A 16,906-nucleotide genomic window follows, 5' to 3' on the forward strand; every position below is an offset into this window, starting at 1 on the left:
CTAGTATATTAGTAAGGTACGATTTCCCTTCACAGAAACTATGTTGACTTTCCCTCAACAAATTATGTTAATCTATATGTCTGACAATTTTATTCTTTACTATCGTTTCAACTAATTTGACTGGTACTGATATTAGACATACCAGTCCGTAATTGCAAGGATCACCGCTAGAGCCCTTTTAAAATATTGGCCTAACGTTCACTATCTTCCAGTCATTAGGTATAGAAGATGATTTAAAGGATAGGTTAGAAACCACAGTTAACAGTTCCATGATTTCACATTTGAGTTCTTTCAGAACTCTTGATGAGTGCCTTCTGGTCCCGGTGACGTGTTACTGGTAAGTTTATCAATTTGTTTCAAAACCTCCTCTAATGATACCTCAATGTGTGACAATTCCTCAGATTTGTCACCTAAAAAGAATGGCTCAGGTTTGGGAATCTCTCCAATATCCTCAGACACGAAGACTGAGGCAAAAAATTCATTTAGCTTCTCTGCAATCATCTTCGAGTGCTCCTTTAGCATCTTGATCATCAAAGAGCTGATTACTCCTACATACCATAGGTGTACCTGGATTAGGGACACCCAACATACAGAGGTTCAAGCGAATTCAGAATTTAAAATAATGTAGAATGAATGATTCTACTTTTTATAGAAACATAGTCGGAGTTTCTTATGATTAAGGCATTGGACTGGGAGCTAAGATTATGTAGTTATGCCACACTGTGTGTAACTTTATGATAATTACTTAACCCATTTCCCTCTCTGTAAAATGGAGGTAGTACTTGTAGGGTATTGAAAGTATGGACTGCTCAGATACTACAGTGGTGAATACTATAGAGAGTATATGAAGCAGTAACTTGGGCCCAATTCCCAGCTGAGTCACAGACTTCTTCTGTGAACTTGGGCAAATCACTTGACTTCTCTCATTTCCACAACTGTAATATGAAAATAACATTTCTTTTCTCCCATCCTGTATATGTAGACTGCAAGGTCTTCATAGGAAGGAGTATATTTTACCATGTGTATGTGCTAGAGTTAGCACAATTGGGGCATTTAATGTCAGTTGAGATCTCCAGGAACTTCTGTAATACAAACAATAATTATTATACTAGTACTCCATAGTCTTCATTGGTTGCACATTCATATTTGGGTAGAATTTCAGGTTTTGGCTATGCCCTATGAAGTCCTGACTGGTTTGAGCCCATACACCAAATAAACCACCTCTGTCAAAATTTAAACGCACTGCATTTACAATGAGAAACACTCAGGTTATTAGCTATCTAGTCTGAAAGAGATTTCACTCTGTTTTACAGAAAGAGTCTTCAACTTTGAAATTCACTCCCTTTTGTAGTCCACAACAGTTTGTAGACCTACAATGGTACTCATCTACTTTGGTGTGGTGAGCGTTAGGGAGAAAAGGAAGTTTATTGTATTGTATTCATTCCTTGTTTCTATTTTATGAGCAGGTGTTGGCTGGGAAGGAGCAAGTGCCTCCCAGGACACACAAGGAGGCAAAAATCCCTGCCTCACAGGGCTTACAATGTACTATTAAATGTGATATAACGCACAAAAGCAAGAAAGAGTACGGAGAGGAAAGGGTGAGGATGCATATTCATTGCATCAGCAAATTAGAGGTTACTTAGTTTACTTGTGTACATGTACTATATTAATATGTTTTAGCAAAACACTAAATACATAGAAATAACTACTTCTCTTTTAAGGCCTGTTATACGATGGCATAACTTTACTCACCTCCACATAAGAAATGGGAAATATCCCTATCTTGTCAGCCAGCATTCCTTCAGCCCAGTTTTCATCTACTCGGCGAATCACAGTCAGCACATCATCCTGTACAAACATGTAGTAATTATTATTCCAAGCTCTAATTAAGCTATTCATTTGATTTATCTCAATAATACAATCATCATCAAACAAAGGGGTTCATGAAGAAGAATTTCATAGCTGGAGCTTCACAATGAACTTGCAATTTTGGAATTCACATTTCTAGTAGAGCTTCCTCATCTTGGTCAAATCCTGTACAGTAGCCCAAGAACCCATCTCAGTCAAATATTTGGGCTTCTTTTAAGTCACAGACTGCCTGTTTTGCCAACTCTAATGTATTTGATCAATCCCTGAATTGAATCTCAAACTCTTCTTACTTAAAAGCTAGCTTGTTGTACTCTATTCTCAGCTGTTGCTTTTCTATTCATGTAAGAACATTATAAAACTTATCAGTTCTAATACAAAATTTTAGTTTTAAGCGTGGTTGCAAAGAAGATATTTGCTTATTACGTTTATATGCCCTACAAACAAAATTAACACTTAATTCAGGGGTGGGCAATAATTTTTGGTTGGGGGGGCCATTCCAAGGTTTTGGAAAGTGGTCAAGCACTGCATATTTCTGTGGAGGAGATGCAGAGTCTAGGATGGAGGTTGGGTGCAGAAGGGCACACGGGATAAGGGACTGGAGTGCAGGAGATGGTGTGAGGTCTGAGAGGGAGTTTGGATGAAGGAGGGAATTGTGACCTGGGTTAGGAGATGGGAGTATAGGATCAGGGAGGGAGTGGGGATGCAGAAGAGGATTCTGGCCTGGGGGAAGATTGTAGGATGGGGTGCATGGTCGGTGAGGGAGTTGTGACTAGTGTCAGGGAGGGTGCAGAGGGTTTGGAAGGTGGCTTGGGGGAGGAAGCTGGGGTGCGGGAGGAGCAGGGATGCGAGAGGCAGACTTTGGTTGGGAGGTGCTTACCCCAAAGCAGGCTGGGCTGGATCTGGTGGCTATCTTGTCCACCCCAAATGTAATTGAAAGACTCAGAAATGCTAGGAAACACTTGCATTGATATAAAATTGATGACACACAATTTGCAAATCACACATAATGCTTAAAAATCAATGCTGTAGTGCAATATAATAACTAGTACTGATTATATCCCTAGGAACACTAACATTTTGTTCAGTAAAAGCCATTTTCTGTTCACATGTACTTGCACCCATCTCATAAAATGGAGAACTAAATATTTAAGGCCTCTTGCTTTTATAATTTCAGATGCCCTTCCCATTTTTAATAGCTGAGGGATGTAAAGACATCTAACTAGTTCACATGTCTGATCTTGTAACATTCTTTTAAGCTGTCTGGCAAAGTTAACATACTAAAAGCTGTACGCAACTGAAACAACAGCCCCAAGCTATGGTTAAGTGTGTTTTTAAAAGAACTCTTCATAATCCTAATATTCCTATTAAAAACCTCACATAATTTCATGCCTTCTTAGACAGAAAAATAACTCAAATAGGAACAAAAGGAACTGACTTTTCCTAAATCATAGAATCATAGAACTGGAAGGGATCTCAAGAGATCATCAAGTTGAGTCCCCTGCCCTCTCTGCAGGACTAAGTACCGTCTAAATCATTCTTGATAGATGTCTATCCAACCTGCTCTTAAATATCTCCAGATTCCTTTGGCAATTTATTACAGTGTTTAATCACCCTGACAGGAAGTTTTTCCAAATGTCCAATCTAAACCTCCCTTGTTGCAATTTAAGCCCACTGCTTCTTGTCCTATCATCAGAGACCAAAGAGAAAAATTTTTCTCCCTCCTCTTTGTAACACCCTTTTAGGTATTTGAAAGCTGCTATCATGTCTTCTCTCAGTCTTTTCTCTTCCAAACTAAACAAACCCAAATCTTCCAGTCTTCTCAAATAGGTCATCTTTCCTAGACCTTTAATCATGTTTGTTGCTCTTCTCTAGACCTTCTCCAATTTCTCTACATCTTTCTTGAGATGTGGTACCCAGAACTGGATGCAATACTCCAACTGAAGCCTAATCAGTGCAGAGTAGAGAGGAAGAATGACTTCCTGTATCTTGCTCAAAACACTCCTTGAATCTTGTTTGCATGCCAGAATCATGTTTGCTTTTTTTGCAACTGTGTCACACTGTTGACTCATATTTAGCTGGTGGTCAACTATAACCCATAGATTCCTTTCTGAAATATTCCTTCCTAGACAGTCACTTCCCATTCTGTACGTGTGAAATTGATTGTTCTTTCCTAAGTGGAGCACTTTACATTTGTCCTTATTAAACTTCATCCTATTTACCTTAGACCAGCGTTTCTGAAACTATGTGCCGCGGCCCGATACCAGCCCGTGGGAAAGAAATATCAGGCCTCAGCATGGCTGCTGGGAGGGCAGTGGGGTGACCTGGGAGGAGGTGTGTGTGGGGGGGAAACTGGCTGCCAGGAAGCAGAGTTGGGGGCAGCGGGGCTGTCTGGCAGAGATTGGGGGGGAGGGAGAGGGGAGGCCAGGAGGGTAGCCGGCGGAAGCAGGGCTGTATGGGGGATGGGGATGGGGTGGGGAGCTGGCCGGGGGAGATCGGGAGGAGGAGGATGAGAGAACCAACCTCCGGAAGCAGGACTGGATGGGGGCAGCAGGGCTAGCCAGGGAAGATCAGGAGGAGTAGCGGGGGAGAATCGGCTGGCTGGGAGGGGGTGAGGGGAGCGGGGTTGGTCGGGGGGGGTCGTCGGGAGGGGCTGGCTGGGGGAGATCGGTGGGGAGCAGGGGGAAACCAGCTGCCAGAAGCAGGGCTGGACGGGGGCAGCAGGGCTGGATGGGGGAGATCGGTAGGAGAAGCAGGCGGGGGGGGGGGAGCGAATTGGCCAGCAGGAAGCGGGATTGACCTGGGCACATGCAGACCCAGGCACATGAGTGAGTCTGGCCCCAGGGATTCCATTTTGCCGCCTCCCCAAACCCTCCCTCAAGTAGTTGAGAACTGCCTGGCTGGTAGACACATTCACGCAGCATAAGCACATCTACTAGCCAGGCAATTTGCAGCTACAGACTGATATAATAATAAAACTTGCCTAATTAGAAAATACCAGACATTTTATACGTCTGGTATTTTTTCAATATGTTTCCTCGACAGAACCCTCAAATACCGGACTGTCCGATACAAAACCAGACACCTGGCAACCCTACCCCTCCTTGCACCCTTCCTCCTAGCCAGATATCCTGCCCCTAATCTGTTCCTGCTCCCACCTCCGGGAGTGCCTACGTGGCACTGGATTCCCCAAGCCGGGCAGAGTATGCAGCCGGGTGAAACACTGAACATTTATTAATTTCTAATTCTTTTTTTTAATATGCGTTTATATTTTTGGGCTGCAAAAAACAGTACTAAAAAAAACAGGTTCCAACTAAAGTAAAAAGTTTGGGAAACCCTGGTCTAGCCAGCTTTCTATCCATCTTACTGTCCATTTATCCCATCCATATTCCCTTAACTTGCTGGCAAGAATACTGTGGGTGACCGTATCAAAAATGTTAAAGGTGGCACTGGGGGCTTTGGGAAAACCAGAAACAACTTATTTGAATGTTCATCATTTACTTAATGAATATGTAAATATGCAAATGCATGTTACCAATCCTCCAAAAGCTCATGAATGGATTTACTCGTCCCCGAATCAAAAAGTTTGGGAACCCCTGCCTTAGACCATTTCTCTAGTTTGTCCAGATCACATTGAATTATGACCCTATCCTTCCAAAGCACTTGCAATCCCTCCCAGCTTCGTATCATCTGCAAACTTAATAAGTGTACTCTCTATGACATCATCTAAATAATTGATGAAGATCTCGAACAGACCCCTGCAGAACCCCACTTGTTATGCCCTTCCACTATGACTGTGAACCATTAATAACTGCTCTCTGAGAACAGTTATCCAACCAGTTATGAGCCCACTTTATAGTAGCCCCATCCAGGTAGTATTTCCCTAGTTTAGTGACAAGAAGTTCATGTGAGACAATATAAAATGCTTTACTAAAGATTAGGTATACCACATCCACTGCTTCTCCCTTTTCCACAAGGCTTGTTATCCTATCAAAGAAAGCTGTCAGATTGGTTTGACATGATTTGTTCTTTACAAATCCATGTTGGCTGTTACCTGTCACCTTATTACAGGGGGTCGGCAACCTTTCAGAGATGGAGTGCTGAGATTTGACTTATTCGCCTCTATGTACAGGTCCAAGTACCGGTGATACTTTTTGAAGTCAATAATAGTCCTACTTGCAGCAACTTCATTAATAAATAAAATAAGATGTAGATCTTACCTTTTAGTGCAGGGGTCGGCAATCTTTCTGAATTAGATTTAATTTACAGAGATTTAACTTATTCACAGATCTGTGTGCCGGGGGAAGGAATGGGGAGGGGAGGCAAGGGCAAGCTGAGTACAGTGACCTTATTTTCTGAACCAGCTGCAGCTAGGGAGAATGGTTTAATTTAAATTATGAAAGAGATTAAGCATTTTAAATTTCTCATGTTTATTTAAAATGAAGTTTGATAAACTAAGTAAAATATTATGTCCAACACAAAAGGATTCAATGTTTTATTTATTTACTGCAGGGGCGGGGAACCTTTTTTTGGGTCGGGGGTCACTGACCCACAAAAAAATCAGTTGGAGACCACACAAGTGAGAAGCAAAAAAACTCCTCCAAGCCCCCCAAATGCTCACTGATGTGGCCCCAACTGAGACACCTCAGTCCTCTGGTGCCCCAGCCTCCCAGGGTGAGGGGAAGGGAAGGGGGGGACTGAGGTTCAGGGCTTCCCATAGGCCAGATTTACTTTTCTGGGGTTCCAGAGTTAGTGGATTTTACAGATCTCCTTAGGCTCTGGGACAGGGACAAAAACAAGGGGTACAGTGTGCAAGACAGCGCTGCCAGCAAGTAGGATAGGGATGGGTGCAGGATCTGGGAGGGAGGGAGGTGCAGAAGGGGGAGAAGTTGCAAGGTCTGTGTGGGAGTAGGGTGCAGAAGCAGGCAGGGAATAGGGTGTCTTGGCTAGGTGGAGGGAGCAGGAGCAAGAGGGTGGGGGTGCCTGGCCAGGAGAGAGGTTGCAGGAACAAGGGATGGTGTCAGAGCAAGCTGGGGGTGCCGGGTCTTGGGAGGGAGGGAAGTGAAGGGACTGGGGTGGAGGGGGAGGGCGGTCTGGGCATGAGGTGGGACCTTACCTGGCTTTGTGCCCCCTCACAGCAATGGCCACAGACACAATGTTCTGGCCGCCCCAGAGGGAGGCCCCACTGCTGGGGACCACGTGGTCTGGTCCCAGCTCTGGAAGCCCCGCTGCCACTATTGACACAGTCCGGGGCCACCCCAGAGACCCCGCTGCTACTGTGGTCTGGGGCCAGCCCCGGAGGCCACACTGCTGTGGACCACGTGGTCTGGGCCCAGCCACAGAAGCCAGAGGGGATGCTGCCACATGATCCCGGGTCGGCCCCGGACCATGTGGCTGTGGCTGTGGCAATGGCACCTCCAGCGTCCGAGGCCAGCTCCGGACCACGTGACCACAGCAGAGAAGCCTCCAACCTCCAAGGTCGAGCTCGGACCACATGACTGCAGCACCTCCGGACGTGGCCAAGGAGCTGCTGAGGAGCCTCAGACCCAGCACTGCCTCCTCCCACCACAACCTAACCTGCTGCAGGGAGAGGAAGTGCTCTCCAGCAGCTTTGTGGGGAAGGAGAGGCAAGGCTGAGCTCCCTTCTGCGTACTGCTGAAAATTGTCTTGAATGCCATAAGTGGCACACATGCTGTAGGTTGCCGACCTCTGCCTTATTATCTTGCAGTTGTTTGCAGGTGAATTCCTTAATTACTTGTTCCGTTATCTTTCCTGGCACAGAAGTTAAACTGACTGATCTGTAGTTTCCTGGGTTGTTCTTATTTCCCTTTTTATAGATGGGCACTATATTTGCCCTCCTCCACTCTTCTGGAATCTCTCCCAACTTCCATGCCTTTTCAAAGATGACAGCTAAAGGCTCAGATACCTCCTCTATCAGCTCCTTGAGCATTCTAGGATGCATTTCATCAGACCCTGGTGGCTTGAAGACATCTAACTTTTCTAAGTAATTTATTCGTACGTAATCACACAAAACTTGCAATTAGTATAAAGATGTCCCTGATTAAATGAAAACTTGAAAAATCAGTATGAATTCTGACATCTAAAATAAGTGAAAGTTTGCTTTGGAGAATGAATATTTTAAATTCACAATTCAGAGTCTCTCAAATTCAGAATGCATATTAAAGCAGTTAAAAATACTGCACTCTCAATTTCAATGTTGACTTCCTCAGAGGGGAACAGTTTCTATAGTTTAGGGGAGGAAAAGAAATATACTCAAGAAATGCCCTGTGAACTTGCACATCCTTGGTTTCTTATACATATCATAGCTACAGAAGAATGCATAGCATAGGCAAGACTATTAGCACAGAAACAATAAGGTGTTCTATGTCAATGAATAGTTATTCAAATAAAATCCTTTCTTTATAAAAAAGACATTTGCACACATTTTTTTACCTTTGAAAATGGTAAACAGTCTTTGTCTGCTTCTCTGTCTTTCACTTCAAAGTCATAAAGTGCTTTGCATTGAGGTGGAGGTTGAGGTAAAGGTTTAATAATCTGAACAAAGTTGGTAGGAAAAAAGCCATGGACACCATTGACTTCTCCATGGTACCAATTTTCATCCACTTGCCGACGTAAAATGATGATATCACCCTTATTGAATTTAAGATCTCCAGGTTCTTTTCCCTCGTAAGTATACAATGCTTTGGCACATGGTAACTGAGGTATACCCTAAAGAAGAAAAAAATACTAAAATTAGTATTATATCTGTAAACAAATGTGATAATGCTGTCCAACTCTTTGAGAAGTGGTTTGGGATTGGGAGATGAAACTAATTACATATCAAAGTGGAATTTAATAAAACCAGTGCCAATTTTTACACGACTGAGTCTAGAAGAATTTCAATATCCTAAGTTAAAGAACAAATGTTTAAATGTTCTAGCATAATGAATTTGAGGGAAAAATATAACATATACCTCACCAAAAACATGGCTAATATAAAAATAATTGTTTGCAAAGAATTCTGTGCTAAGGTAGCTTATAAGGAATCAGCATTAAAGAGCAATTATTATAAAGGATTTAAATAATAAGTTTTCAAAGACTGTAAAACATAAATTGGCCAAAATTTTACCAAATAATGTAAGTATTTTTGTTTTCAGGCAGTGAAAGTAGATCTGCCCAATGATAAAGCAGAACATTTAAAATATTACATTTGTTACCCTGCAGCTGCCTTCTCTTGGACGAATTCAGCAATTACAAGTTTGATATGTATTCACTGTATAAAACATTGTAAGTTTTTAAATTATGTTTTTTATAACAACCCACTTTTTTGAGGAGCAAAATCTATTTGAAAAGATAAAAATCACAAATGCACTTGTATGCACAGTATAAGAAAAGATATTTCTGACTTAACCCAACTATGATGAAATAGAGCTAAAGAAAAAAAAAAAGCCTTCATACACTTTTCTGAAAACTGTCACTAACCTGATAACAACCTTCCTCACCATTACTTGAGCCATTCCAAAATCCTTTTCAATTTTATAGAATACAAATAATGGTCTGGAAGAGACTTCGAGAAGTCATTTAAACCATTCCACTCTGTTGAGTGACCACCATGAGTACCTAAATCTGACAGATGTTTGTTAAACTGTTCTTATAAATCTCCAATAGTGGGGATACCACAACCTCTCTTGGTAACCCCATTTCAGAGCTTAACTACTCTTTAGTTACAGTTTTTTTCCTAATATCTAATCTAAATCTTGCTTGCTGAAGATTATGTCTTACTTGCCTTCACTGGGCCTGATCTAAAAGGAATGGTGATTAATTGTTAACAGTCCTTAACATATCTGAAGACTTATCAGGTTACTCCCATGTCTTATTTTCTCAAGACTAAACATGACCAGTGTCTTTGGCCTGTCCTCATAGGTGAGGTTTTTCCATTATTGTTGCTCTTCTCTTTGACTTGATGCTCTTAACATGTGGAGCCCAAAACTGAACACAGTACTCCAGCTGAGGCAGTCACCAATGCTGGGTCAATACAAACATTATCTCTTCATGTCTTTGATATGGTGATCTTGTTAATACACTCCAGAATACTGATCTTTTTCACATTGTTGACACATACTAAATGTATGATTCAGTATAATTCACAAATCCTCTTTTGTAGTACTACTGTCTGGCTAATTATTCTCAATTTTGTAGTTGTGCATTTGATTTTTCCTTCCAAGGAATAGCAAGTTACACTTATCCTTAATAAATGTTGTCTTGTTCATTTCAGAAGAGTTCACCAATTTATCAAGATCTCTTTTCATTCTAATCCTGCCCTTTAAAGTGCCTGAAATTCTGCCCAGCTTGCTGCCATCTAGAAATTTTATAAGAATACTTTGCCTCCATTAATAAATTACTGAATATTACCAGAACCAGAAGAGACTCATGTGAAACCCTACTAAATACACCCTTCCAGTCTGATAGCGAACCACTGATAACTACTCTCTAAGTATGTGTTTTTTTCAAACACCATCAAACTTCCGTCACTTTAACTCCAGCTCTTATTTCCTGAGATAGCCTGAAACTTTTAATGACTAACAAATGCTAAAATCCATTGAGGAGCACAATGAACAGTCTTGAAACAGAGTAGTCAACAACAATTACAGATTACAGTATTTTACATAATACGCAAGGTCAAAAATGCAAGAAAAACGAAAAATCAGGCTTGATATAAAACACATTACTGCAAAATTAATAGTAAGCATATTAGGTATTAATATATATTTTTTACTTTTACCAAGGAATTTCAGACTGAAGCTGAGTAAAACTTAGAAACGCTCATGGCAAAACGCAGTAAGAAGCACAGAATAGCTTATATCTATAGTCTGTTTCTGCTGGTTCTCCACTGACCATTACTGGGATCCATCTCCCTGCTCCCTTTAAGTTCCTTTCCAAAACCTTTCTACTACAGGCAGTCCCCGGGTTACGTACAAGATAGGGACTGTAGGTTTGTTCTTAAGATGAATCTGTATGTAAGTCGGAACTGGCGTCCAGATTCAGCCGCTGCTGAAACTGATCAGTTTCAACAGTGGCTGAATCTGGACGCCAGTTCTGACTTACATACAGATTCAACTTAAGAACCCCAAGCATCCCCAAGTCAGCTGCTGCTGAAACTGATCAGCAGCTGATTCCAGGAAGCCCGGGGCAGGGGCTTCCTGTAGTCAGCCACTGGTCAGTTTCAGCAGCGGCTGACTTGGGGACGCCTGGGGCAGAGCAGCTGGGGTGCTGCTGGGTTGGTCCAGTAGCGCCGCCGCTCCTCGGCGCTACTGGACCATCCCAGCAGCACCCCAGCTGCTCTGCCCCAGGTGTCCTGATTCAGCTGCTGCTGAAACTGACCAGCAGTGGCTGAATCAGGACGCCTGGGGCAGAGCAACTGGGGTGCTGCCGGGTTGGTCCAGTAGCGCCCAGAGCGGCGCTACGAGACCAACCGACAGCGCCCCAGCTGCTGTACCACAGGCGTCCGGAGCAAAGCCGCGGAGCACAGGGGCAGCGGGACAGCCAAGACGCGCCGTGGCTGTCCTGCTGCCCTCGGGCTCCGCGGCTTTGCTCTGCTTAGCTTCCTCTCCCTGGTCTGCTGGAGACCAGGGAGACGGGCCCCGTTCGTAACTGCGGATCCGACGTAAGTTGGATCCGCGTAACTCGGGGACTGCCTGTACTAACTCTTCCCCTTATGTCAGGGTGGGACTGTGTTAAAATGCCCCTATTATCCACCACGTGGCAAGGTATATACACTCTCCCCCCACCCTCCCCAGGGGAGTAGTCAAGTCCCTAGATCTCTTCAAGTTATGCTCCAACCCCGCGTGTCCAACGTGTCTCTTCAGTCCTAAATCCCCAGCCCTCCTGTTGTGACCAAAGGGCCTAACTGCAGCAATTAGTACTCAACACCCCTCTCACTGGGGCAGGGCAGCCTAGTAGCCGGAGTCAGTATACAATAGGTGCAGACCTCACTGGTTAGGGAGATGAGGCAAAAAGGGGGTAGAGGTATCTGGGCCCTCCCTTCTCCACTGAAAGATAGGCCACTGCTCGCTCAATGGGGAATCCCAGCACAACACGCTGAGCTTCTTGGGACTCAATCTGCCATTCTGGGCTACTTCTTCCAACCATGCTCAGCAGAAGTCTCTCCAGGATCCTTCCTCCATCTCTTCTGTTGTGCTGGTGACCTGCTGGCTGGTTTCCAAGGCAATTCACCTGTAGGCACTCCAGCCATGCCTCCTCAGCCACCAACCCTGACTGAGCCTCTCTCCAGGCTTTTATACCAGAGCTGCAGTCTGAGCATGCCCAGCAGGGCAGTGGGGGCAGGGCTTCTTCAGCCAGGTGAGCCTGTTTGAAGCCTAGCCTTTTCCCATGCAGAGCTGGTACACTCGGTCACAGGGTGAAATTATACATTTAGCTTTCTTTTCAGCTCCCTCCCTTTTTTACATAAATTTTTCCTTTCTTACTGAGAAACTCTTTAGACAGGTGACCACTCCGTCACTATTCACTGGATGATTTATTTAAAACTACTTCACTTTGAGAGCTCTCTCTTGATAAACTGCAGACCAAGAATATTGCCACTTAACTGACACATTCTATGATACAATAAACAGCTTCGTATCAATCAGAATTAATAAGTCACACGTGGACAGCTTCACAACTATCACATTACAATTAAATACAAAACAAAAATCAGCACATCCCCCTGTCTAAACTACACCCCCAAATAAATGCACTGACATACAATATTTAAAAACTCAGAAGAAATCATTATTGAATGGATCTTTCAAGAAATATGAACACACCAAAACTACAAAAAGTTAATCTATTATAAATTAACACACTATATTAAGGATAATGCATACTTTTGGCACTCAGGTGTTTGATTCATGCATTAGTTTTCCCACTGCTAGCAATTACTGAGGAGTGTTTTTAAAATCAAGTGGCAAATATCCTCCCTCCCCCCCCCCACTAGCTTTCCCTCTCCACAATGGTGTTGATGAAATCATATCTTGGTAATTGCAACTGACTCATAAATTTAAAATTATTTAACTGATTGTTTGGGATTTTGGAACTATTAATTATATTCTATACAGTGTGCCATAAAAGCTTATGCAAACTAATCTGCAATCTAACATCTGGCTATATTTTTGTGTCGTGTTCCTTTTCAATGAACTCAAAGACTTAGTGGGCCAGTATATACATCAAGTTTCCCAAAAGCAGGTTTCCCACATTGGATAAAATGGATTCTATTCTATAATTTCAAAAAGAACAAAGTTCAATGAACTAAGTTCTTGTTCACACTCACTGAGACAGCCAATAATTAAGAATAAATGGTTTAACGACTCGGAAGAGTAATAAAGCAAATGCCTTTTCCTTCAATAACATCTGAAGGATGAAGTCAGAACAATTGGTTTTGATTGCACAGCACTATTCCTTTGAGTGTAATATATCAACAGCCCACCAGGGCACTATCTCCACATTCCTCTCATCTGGATGATATGACAGCCAAGTCACCGCTGAGGCCTTTCTGGCCTTTGCCTTAACAACTACTGCCTTCCCTCTAAACTCTCAGACACTGCTCATCAGGCTACAGAGCTCTGAAGATCTGCTGAGCCAGAGTTTACATTTCACTCTGAGTCTTTCACTTGGCTAAACATGAAAGGATAGCTTAAGAAGAAAAATCTCTGTAGTCTATCCATACGTTTGCAGTTGCCCCTACCAGCAAAAACAATTAAAACAGTCTTAAATGCATTTCAACTTTTTTTAAGATACTATACCTAATACAGGTTTCTTACTGTTACTGCTTCAGGCATTTTAAATAATCTCTGAATTTCTAATCCTATAGCTTACATTATACAAACTATTTTAAGTATTTTTAACCAAGATAGTAAAATGGACATTATATGTACCCAAGCTCTTAAAACAAAGTTTAAAAAAAAATCTAAGGCACCAAATAACAAATACAAACAGCAGCTTTAAAGCATCTTAAAAAGAACCTCTATCATATGTTGTTTGCATTTGTTATGTGTTGTTTAAGAGAAAAAGAGAGAGAGGGAAATTAAGTATAAAATCTTGCACAGTAAAACTTCCCTGGCAGAGGCTCTCTCTCCAATTTCAGATATCATCTATGGAACCTATAAGTTCACAATTTCAATTTTTATACCTATCCCATCTTGTCTAAGCCATCTTATATTTAGGTATGTAAAATCTCATTTAATAATCAGCGAACCAGTTAAACATGATATTTAACTGGTTAACTTTTAAAATGTGGGCAGGGGAAGGGCCAGGCTGGAGTGGCTCCTCCACCCCGTTGGGCCTATGGTGAAGTGCCCCCCATGCTGAAGTGCCCCCAGCCCAGTTGGGCCTATGGTGCGGCGGATTGCTGTGGCCAGGCTGGACCAGCTGTGGGTTAGAGCTTTCACATCCCTAATTAGCTGTGTTTTCAAGTAGGAGAGTTTTCCAGTATTGATGTACCTAGGGTTGCCAGATGGTTTAACTAAAAATACTGAACACCCTCCTGCAAAAACAAACAAACAAAACTGGGAAAAAAATTCTGTTGAGGGAAAAACAAGGGGGGGGGGGAGAGACCAAAGTTGTTGAGGGGGAAAAAAGACCCCGACAGCAGTTATTAAGCGAAAAAAATTAAAAAATTAAAAATCAGCATGGCTTCTTTAAGAGGCTTTTTTGCCGGTGGCCATTTTGTTTCTGTTCCAGCCACAAGACAAGCCCCTGCGGAACCAGGTAAGTGGGGGGGAGGAGGCCGCATTGAGAGGGGCCTGGCAGAGGGTCCAGGGGCTGGGCCCGGTTGCTGAGTGTGTCGTAGGGTTGCCAGGTATCCGGTATTTTCGCCTCCTGGCAGGGAAAAACAACAGAAAATATTGGACATTTTAGGTGTCCGGTACAGTATCTCTCCGAGTTACAGACCAAACACTTGGCCATAACTCGGACCCCATTGAGTTACACGTGACCGCGCTGTTCGTAAGTGTGGGTCACATTCATAACTCGGGACCACCTTTACGACCGCTCCATGGGAGCTTTGGTCATAAGTGCAAACGGTCGTAACTTGATCGTTCACAACTCTGGGAGCGGCTGTATTTTAATTTTTTTTTTTACCAGACAGGAGGTGAAAATACCAGATACCTGGCAACCCTAGATGTACCAGTAGAGCCAGCAAACCTTTTCTAGCACAGATCTGGTCTTTTGACTCATTCATATCCACAGTATCTTGCTCAGGTATACTTGAAACTTTTTGTTTCAAGCACCTTCAACAAAATGCCTGACAAACAGTAGTACTCTCCTTGAGCATCCTTACCATACTAGCTCTTTTTACTGCCTTCTGTTCTTGACTCAGATCTTCCACTTGCCTTCTCCTCTCCATAACCTTGGACTGATCTATCATTAACTTTTAAACTTTTTCCTTACCTATTTTCTGTATGTGTAAGTGTGCCTATCACCATCTAAACAATTTAGTCCTGTACTCTATTAATCAATGAATACATCTTAGGATTGACCAAAGTATGGTCTCCCAAGCTGGAAATTACCACTTGAAGTGTGGATGTACCCTGAACATCACTGCAATTTAGAGGGATGCTCACATTTAAAAACAAATAAATGAGCTTAGACAGAAGGCTAGTTGCACTGATTAGCTCACCAGAGAGCCAAAATTTTCCACTATATAAAGGATTCTACAGAGCTCAAACACAGAAAATGTTGGACACTTTCCACTGAAAACCTGCCTCACAACCCACACCATACAAAGCAGAAAGACAGAGAAGTAGTAGAAAGGAAGTAAGTTACATATGTCTTGTAATATTTTATTTCATAACTGTCACTTCTGCCAAATAAAATTACTATTGTCACTATCCACAAACTGAATTTGTTCCTTAAAAGATAACTACCATTAGATTGAAAATTCACATTTTACTAGGGCTGTCAAGCTATTGAAATCAACCATAAGTAATTGCATATTTTTAAAAACAAAATCACAATTAAACATTAGCATACCATTTATTTAAATATTTGTGAATGTTTTCTATATTTTAAAATACATTTATTCCAATTATAATACAGAATACAAAGCGTACAGTACTCATTTTGACAAGTTTCAAAGGGGTAGCTATGTTAGTGTTTATCTAAACAAACAATGAGGAGTCCTGTTACTCCTTAAAGACTACGATTTATTTGGGCATAGCTTCTGTAGGCAAAGACCCACTTCATCAGATGAAGTGGGCCTTCGCCCACGAAAGCTTATATTCAAATAAATCGTAGTCTTTAAGGTGTCACAGGACACCTGTGATCATTGACATGATTGGTGATCATTTTATATTTATTTTTGAGATAATGCTGTCTGCTTCTTGTTCACAGTGTCACCTGAAAAGGAGGGTATGCATAGCTTTGTTACAGCCAGCATTGCAACATATTTATGTGCCAGATGAACTAAAGATTCGTATGTTCGTTCAAGCTTCAACTGTCATTCTGGAGGGCATGTGATTTGATAATGGGTTCTGATTCATAACAATCCAAAGCAGAGAAGACTGATTTATGTTCATGTTCATCATCTGAGTCAAATGCTGCCAGTAGGTGGTTGATTTTCTTTTACAGTGTTCGGGTTCTGTTGTTTCTGCACTGAAGTGTTGCTCTCTTAAAACTTCTGATCGCAAACTCCACACCTTGTTCCTCTCTGATTTTGGACAGCAGTTCAGATTCTTAAACCTTGGGTTGAGTGCTGTAGCTATTTTTAGAACACTCACATTTGTACTTTTTTTGCATTTTGTCAAATCTGCTGTGAAAATGTTCTTAAAACGAAGATGTGCTGGATCCATCATCTGACTATGGTAACGTGAAATGTATGGCAGAATGTGGGTGAAACAGAAAATGAGACATACAATTCTCTCCCAAGGAGTTGGCTCACAAATTTAATTGATGGTGATTTTAAAAAAAATACATTAGCTAGGAAGCATGTTCTCTGGAATGATGGCCAACACACAAAGGGACATTTGTTTGTTTAGCGGCACTCCAG

At 42.2% G+C, this 16,906-nt stretch overlaps 1 protein-coding gene across 3 annotated transcripts in view; it reads right to left on the reverse strand.

The window, feature by feature from the left end:
• The window catches only part of SH3RF1 (SH3 domain containing ring finger 1), a 163,951-nt gene that overhangs the window by 63,583 nt on the left and 83,462 nt on the right, over positions 1-16,906 (reverse strand). For all 3 annotated transcript variants that reach the window (XM_075931133.1, XM_075931132.1, XM_075931134.1), the window contains exons 3-4: positions 8,320-8,595; positions 1,753-1,848 (exon numbers count right to left, since the gene is read on the reverse strand). In XM_075931133.1, the coding sequence (XP_075787248.1) occupies positions 1,753-1,848; positions 8,320-8,595 (372 nt within the window). The remainder of the gene's footprint in view (positions 1-1,752; positions 1,849-8,319; positions 8,596-16,906) is intronic.

This window comes from Pelodiscus sinensis, chromosome 5 (genome assembly GCF_049634645.1).
Source record: "Pelodiscus sinensis isolate JC-2024 chromosome 5, ASM4963464v1, whole genome shotgun sequence".
Lineage (NCBI taxonomy): Eukaryota > Metazoa > Chordata > Testudines > Trionychidae > Pelodiscus > Pelodiscus sinensis.